Raw genomic sequence first — 7,500 nt, 5'->3', positions numbered from 1 at the left:
GTACGTATAATAGTAGTCTAAAATTGGAGATGTGTAGCAAATGTTGAAGCCTTTTATACCTCCTAGTCGTGCAGTCTCATCTTCCACCTGTTCACAATCCGACGCCCGTGATGAAACATGTCCACGGTGCAGCAGAGCGACTGCACCGCAGACGGTGTTTGGTCTGGCGCTTCGTGCTGGTGTCAATGGAAAACTGGCCATTTCTCCAAAAACGCATCAGTCCATCGAGTCTTCAACACCAAAGCCATCGTGTACCGTTTCCAACCTGAAGCTAATCTGGTGTAACATAACTGAAATATAAACTCCCGGCAGAGGGGAGTTCATGATTTGTCTTTTCACTCTTAAAAACACCACGTCTTTTAAAAATCATCAGTTCGGATTAGAAGAGAAAAACGTCTAGCAGCCTAATTTTTGCAAGTGTTACATTTTCTAAAAAGGGAAAGATATTGTGCATAGTAGGCTGAAGCTCCTCCCTGTCCTCCGCATGTCTTGGCACATGACATGGGTGAGGTCTCGTCTTAGAGGTCCGAGAGAAGCATCGTATTTTAAAATAGTATCTTCCGCCCACAGGGAGGAGGAATGCACCGGTCGTTTTGTGAGGTTGTCTTGATTGGAGAATAGTTCCTGCAAGACAAGATGATAAATCGGTCATTTGTGTTGATTGGCTCATAAATCCAGACTATGGACATGATGTACTTCAAATAATCTATCAAATCCATGTATAGTGCTATACATTAGTCACTTAATCAATTATATTGGCAGAAAACTCTTTTTTTTAACAAAATTTTAATAATTGCTTTAGGCCAGCAACTTATCATCTGATTATTTTCAGTATCATTCGTTCGACTCATCGATCAATTTGTGTTGTCTAAAAAATGACAGAAAACTGTGAAAATGCTCATCACAAATTTCCAAAGTCCAAATATATTCAATCTACAGTTATAAAAAGAACTTTACGGTGAAAATTGCACAATAAATTGATGATGAAAATAGTTGAAAATCAATTCCGTGTCAATCAACTAACCCATTGACCGACTTCGAGACCTGAATTATTTTATGGTTTATTGATCCAAAAACATTTTCTAGTTTTAGATTCTAAAATGTGAGGATTTGCTGCTTTTCTCGGGTTTTATTTGATTAGAAATCAAATATCTTTGTGGTAAACAAGACTTAAATAGAAGAAGAAGAAGAAGAAGAAGAAGAAGAAGAAGAAGAAGAAGAAGAAGAAGAAGAAATTATTTCTGACATTTTAGCGACTAAACAATTCATTACAATATCTAAAGTAACTGGTCTGTGATCAGTGTACCTGGCTAACTCTGTGTGGTCAGCCCAGGAATTAGCTGGGCACCCAGCTGTGAGCGGAGCCCTGTGTGGTAGCCGGGCCGGCGCAGCCTTGGCCTCCAGGCAGAATGGGGTCAAAGTTGAAGTCGATGCCATCTCCGTCCATGAGGTCACTGTTGATGATGTAGTCCACGTCACAATCCAGGTTTTCGGTGAACATGTCAATGTCCAAGTCTGTGGGCAGTCGGTCCTGACCGGCCGTGAAGCAGGAAGGAGCTCCGAACGGACTCATCCCCAGCAGGCTCACGCCGGGGTTGGCTGAGCCGATGGGCCCTCCGTGATGAGAGCCCACCGCTGGCACCACGGCCTGATGGGCTTTGAGGCCGGAGAGCTGCGACGGGTCCTGAGCCATACCTGAGAGGATCATCCCCAACCCCATCTGAGAGTGGTGCTGGTGTTGTTGTTGTTGCTGCTGCTGCTGCTGCTGCTGCTGCTGTTGCTGCTGTTGCTGCTGTTGTTGTTGTTGTTGTTGTTGCTGTTGTTGTTGTTGCTGTTGCTGTTGTTGTTGTTGCTGTTGCTGTTGTTGTTGCTGCTGCTGTTGATGCTGTTGCTGAAGGTGACGCTGCTGCTGCATCTGAGCCTGCAGCACCATGGGGGCCACTGTGTTGGGCTCCAGCCCTTTACCCAACAGCAGCTGGTTGGGTTTGGACCTCATGGATGCACCCATGCCCATAAGGCCCACCCCTCCAGGACTGGGCATGAGGGGATCCACCTGAGTCATCATGACATCACTGGGAGGAGGGGAGTCGGAGGTGAGCAGCGCCTCCAGGCTGGAAGGCACGTGGGTGCTGTAATGGCCGCCCCCACGAGAGCCAGAGCCGGACATGGAGTTGAAGAGGGAGTTGCTGAAGGTTGACGGCTCTTTGCTGCTCATTCCACACTGAGGGACAGAGGCCTGGGTCCCGGTGTGAGTCGGGGCCTGCGGGAGGCTGGATGGTTGCAGCTGATTGAAGGAAGAGAAGCTGGACCCACGAGGCAGCAGAGTGGAGGCGGAGGGCAGCGGGGTGGGAGGAGCTGGCGGGGCCGTACTGGGACTGGCCCCTCCCTGCTGGCCCGTCATCAATGTGAGGTTGTCGATCAGATCCAGCTCCTCCATCAGGGTCTCGGTGAGGGTCGGGGTCAAGCTGCTGGCAGAGTATCTCCCCAGCAGTCCGTCCTCAGTCAGGTTGTCATCATCCTCCTGTCCAGGAGCAATGGGGGACAGACGTCCGCTCAGGGTGCTGGCGTTAGAGCTTGTGCGCGGGCGGAAGGTGGTCCACATGTCGGCGTCATCCAGGCTGCCACGGGACGACGGGCTGCTGTTGTTGACCCCCCATTTGGGGAACTGCTGGGACGAATTAGGGCTGTCCGCCCCTGCTGAACCTGCGCTGCCGTCGCCCTGCAGAGCCCCTCCAGCGCCCCCAAGGCCGGCGGCTCCCGCCTGCTTCTTCGTCTGCTTTGCCCTCATGCGGCTCTTCAGCAGTTTGCTGCTGTTGTCCATGGAGGCGGCCCGGCGGCGGGGAGCTTTCCCCATCTTCCCTCCTTCTGGGTTGAGCATCCACCAGGAGCTCTTGCCTGTCGATTCATTGTGAACCCTCAAGAACTTGTTGTGGAGTGATAAATTGTGGCGAATTGAATTCTGGAAAAAAAGAGAGAGAGAAAAAAAAGTTGAAATGATCCCGCTAAAACTAAAGTATGAGATACCTGTAAATGATTATACTAAAAGATACTTTTATTTTTTAGTATGACAACACAGAACTTTACTGTTTAAAGCACTGATTCCCAAACTGAATCATTTTACATCCTAGATTCAGTATTCCAGGTGAGTTCAGCTCTCTTTTGTCCCTTGATGTCTTTTTATGCAATAAGGCAACAAAACATAACTGCATCAAACAAAACAGCGCATCATCATGCAGGCAAATATGACGAACTACCAAAATAATGGAACAAATAATGTAAAATACTTTGATATTGGGAGAGGCCTGTTATGATCGCCTATATGTTCCTCTGGTTACGGAACCCTTTGTCATATTGCCCAAATAATATGGTTGTTATCTGCAAACCAGTGTTGCTGTGATGCAACATGAATTGTAAAGCTATAAACTATGACTTGTGGCCCTGAAAGCATCGTAGTCCACCCTGTAAAGTAAACACACCACACACTTACCTTCCAGCCCGCCGAGCTGTTGCTGTCTCCTTTGTCTCTGAAGTAAGGCACTGTCTTCACCATCCACTCGTAGATCTGCGCCAGGGTTAACCTCTTCTCGGGTGAGTTCTCGATGGCCTGGCTGATCAGATCTGCGTAGCTCTGGTTCCCCCACGCGTTGCGCCGGGATGATCCTTTGCGGGGCGTCGCTCCGCCCCCGCCAGCCGCGACCCCTCCCTCAGCCCCCGCCGCAGCCTTCTCGGGCTCGGAAGTGATTTGCTGGGGCTCGGCCTTGTCCTCGTCCGCGGGCGGGGTCCCCGCGGCGGACTCGGAGCCGTCCGGCGCCTCCGCTTTGACAGCCGAGATGTCGGGTCTCGGCAGCGGCCACGTGCAGGAGCGGGGTCTGCTCTGCGGCTCGAAGTCTGGGTCAATCGGGGGCACCGAGGACTCCTCCATGGCGGATCCTCTGAACTTCCACTCAACCAAAAAGATGATACCACTTATAACATCTACCTTTGAAAGTTTAAGTAAACTTTGAGTGGAAGATGCGTTTAAAAGAGAAACTTCCTGACACAACAACAATATGCTTCAGCCCGTGCGGGGGTGTAAACAGAGGGGCCGTCGAAGAGACGTAATCTGGACACACCAATAGCCTCGGGTAATCCTCAGATTGGAGATTAGGGAACTCAAATAATCTCCTTAATAGTAACTATCATAAACCTTCCGATGTATATAGAGTGAAGGAAGGCTGGTATGAGAGTTCCTTTGTTTGAATGAAACAAAAACAAAAGTGTCAGAGTGGCAATAAGCACCAAAACATCTGGATCCACAGAGGTATGGCTCAGTTGAGGCCTACCAAAATCTTAAAGGTATAGAGATCAAAAATAACGCCATTCCTGTCAATAAACACTCGATTTAAATATTTGTTAATGGTATATTTTCTAAGAAGTATAGTTAAAAATATAATGTTTCGACTAAATCAAAATTAAGGATGATTTCGTACCAAATTTTTCAAACTGTATGTATTATTGTCTCATTAATTTGTTATTTACTGTAAAGCTATAAGGACGACAACCGAGAATTAGCTGGCTACTGTTACAAAGGATCTTCTGAGCGCCGGTCCCTCTCCACTTGTAAACAACGTGATGTGTGCGCGCGAGCCAACAATCCTCCACACCAACTTTTAAAATAAAACACTAAACGGCCACATACAAAAAAAGCTGTCCGGTTAAATTGAAGTTAAGTGTAAAAACATATGACGACTGATTATCCCGGTAAAAAAGTTTTGTTAAGAAAAAAAAAAAAGAGTAAAAAAAACAAACCGAGTAGAGTATAGTATCTGCGTCGACTCGGCCTTTACGTTAAAGAAATAAACAACCAGAGAAATCTCGAGCGTTGGGTGAAGAAATCACGAGCGGTTTTAAGAAACGATCAATAGTGTTTCGTTATCGATCAAAGTGGGAAGGTGGGAGAAACGTGCGCACGAGAAGAAGTCCTCGCTTCAGGTTCGCACGATCCGCCACATTGCGGCCAGGCGCGTGTCACCATCTGCCATGTTTCTCCACTCTTGCCGCGGCACACGATGCTCGAAAAGTCAGATACAAAACCCTCCTCGACCGAGGCCCGCAGCGGAGATCTTCGCGCCGCGATCTCGGTGAACCAACTACGAGGCTTATTCCCGGGTGTTGGGTGAAGTCGGGTCGGCCCGGAGGTCCGTCGGCTCCCACCCGCCGCACTTTGAGAATGGCTCGATAGCCACCGTAACGTTAGCTGGTTAAGCTGCTACTCCAGAGTTTACAATCCGTGGAAAAGTCCGTGAAAAGCCTCCGATAACTTCCTCCAAGTGGTCGGTTTTAATCCGCGATGAGTCTCCAAAAACTTCCTGTTGTTGTGGCTGTCCAAATACTTAATTCTTCGGTGTCTTTTTGACTTGTTTTGTTTGTTTTGTTTTTACTCGAGGCGAAGACTCCCTTCTGACGTCTGTTTACCACTGTCAGGCGCCGCGTTCTGCGCACGCGCCAAGTGGATTTCTGGGAAATTGAGTCATTCGTGTGACAGCACAGGCGTAAACGTAGGCGAGGGAGGCAAACGAGTACCTGTAATGATGCATTATGTAACACCGTAGGAACGAGTGGTAAATCCCAGATGCACTTAGGGTATTTAAGGTGTTATCGGTCATTAGAGTACGGATAGACAACTAGTAATAGACTACGACTAGGCACAACTAAAGAACAACATATTTTAATAATGATAGATAATTATTATTATTAGGATACTAATGTTAATAACTGTTCTTGCTATACTCATCATCCTCCTCCACTGCATGGCTGGATTAACATGTGAATGTCAACACTAGTCGTTGGGCCTCTAAAGACAATTAAAACCGCCTAAAACACCATACACATTTAGATTAATTACAGTAAATTATATGCTCGAGACCCATAAATCAACCACGTACTTTTGGGCTGGTAAATTACCTGTTTTTTATACTGTAATTTGATGCAGCATGGCTTTATTTAGGAATGTGCATCATGTGAGCACAATATAAAACAAAATATTTGTTTTATACTAAACATTTTTGACACACAGCTCTAAAAGACAAGAGCCACAAGAAGGTAAATAATGCAGTTGATATTGTAAAAAATAGCAATAATTCAAATTATTTTTGAACAATTATTGTTTTTGGCATTTGCCTTTATTTGATGACAGTACAGAATTGAACTGGGGATGCAGCAGGTACATTATGTGTCTCGACTACAAGGCTAGACAATTATTTTTGTAACATCAGTGCATTGTTTTTTTTTATGTGAAGTACATATCTAAATGTATTGTCACCCTTAATATCATTACATGTTAAATATGGTTTGTTGCAATCCAACATCAAGTAACTTCTTCACCAAGCCTCCTGTCGCTGATAAATTACTAAAATGTTATTTCTGTACCTCCAGCTCTCATCATTGGTTATCATAGCTATCATTACAGTTAAATAAATATAAATTTCCCACATTTGTTATTTGGGTGGCAACTGGTTAGTACCATTGATATCATTCTGTTAATAAAAGCATTTAATAAAGATTGAGTTCCCAATGTCCTGAGATGTATCCCTTTTTGAGCTCTACAAAATGTGGGTGTATACAAAAGCTATAACCTTAAGTTTGTACTGCTTTTGGATAAATATTCATGTTTTGTACTGGAGTCTGAATAGTGATGTTGTTTAAGGAAATGCTTTTACAAATTCTGAGTCTTTTTTTTGTCTAAGCATGACATTTAGGCAATTTATTGAAATCCTGTGTATCCTGTGCAGACTATAGTCGTCTAAATTGTCTAGCTATCAAATTAGTAATCATGCTTTTTGTTTGGTTAGATCTTTGCACTATTGTTTAGTTAGTTATTATATTTTTTTGTATATACTGTGCATTTTTTATATTTAATATTGATTTAGCTGTATCTATAAATGCTGCTCTCGCGAAAAAAAATCCCCTTGCGAGATTAATAAAGTAACTATTTTATCTTCGTAATGCAGTAAAAAAGTAGCAAAATATATGGACTTCAACTCCCAGAAGTACTTGCAGTTGTTCTCTGTGTTTACAACCAGCTGACATCCGGCGTCTTCCCGTCCTTTAGCCACCGATACCACAGTCAACGATATCCTTAACCCGAAGAAGAAGAAGAAGGCAACGATATCCATCTACACTCGATAATCTCCTCGTGAAAACGCTCCGCGCTGATTCGTCAACTCCACTGAATGCAACATTTCATCAGAGTCGTCAGATGCAGGTGAGCTCGAGGACACAAACGTTTCCGTTACACCTGTAGTTAGACAGCTAGGATCGGCACAAGCTAACACGGCAGCTAACGCTAACGACAGCAGGAGCCTTCTGATTTCGCAGCTTTCGACAATCTGTCAGTACGAAACTTGGTGCTGTTTTTTTTGGTCCTCGGGTGAGAGGAACATACCTGCTGTTTTATTACTGACGTCACAACGCAGCTAGCAACGAGTCTAGAAGCTAGCTAGCTAGCGAGTGTTAGCCCGC

General features: G+C 45.2%; 2 protein-coding genes across 2 annotated transcripts in view; one reads left to right on the top strand and one right to left on the bottom strand.

Annotated features, from left to right (window-relative positions):
* Window positions 1-510: 510 nt before the first annotated feature.
* Window positions 511-3,922, bottom strand: foxo4 (forkhead box O4; the record flags this gene model as incomplete). The annotated part of the gene is made up of 3 exons (XM_079228675.1): window positions 511-624; window positions 1,307-2,959; window positions 3,488-3,922. The coding sequence occupies 2 exons, from the start codon at window positions 3,920-3,922 to the stop codon at window positions 1,337-1,339; spliced, it is 2,058 nt and encodes a 685-aa protein (XP_079084801.1). The 3' UTR covers window positions 511-624; window positions 1,307-1,336.
* Window positions 3,923-7,116: 3,194 nt separating this feature from the next.
* The window catches only part of ubl3b (ubiquitin-like 3b), a 6,861-nt gene continuing 6,477 nt past the window's right edge, over window positions 7,117-7,500 (top strand). Inside the window, exon 1 of the mRNA XM_079229051.1 lies at window positions 7,117-7,243. The gene's annotated coding sequence lies outside the window, so the exon portion shown is untranslated. The remainder of the gene's footprint in view (window positions 7,244-7,500) is intronic.

This window comes from Taurulus bubalis (genome assembly GCF_910589615.1).
Source record: "Taurulus bubalis genome assembly, chromosome: 13".
Taxonomy (NCBI): Eukaryota; Metazoa; Chordata; class Actinopteri; order Perciformes; family Cottidae; genus Taurulus; species Taurulus bubalis.
The sequence above is the reverse complement of the archived record's forward strand: the minus strand, read 5'-3'. Positions and strand labels throughout refer to the sequence as shown.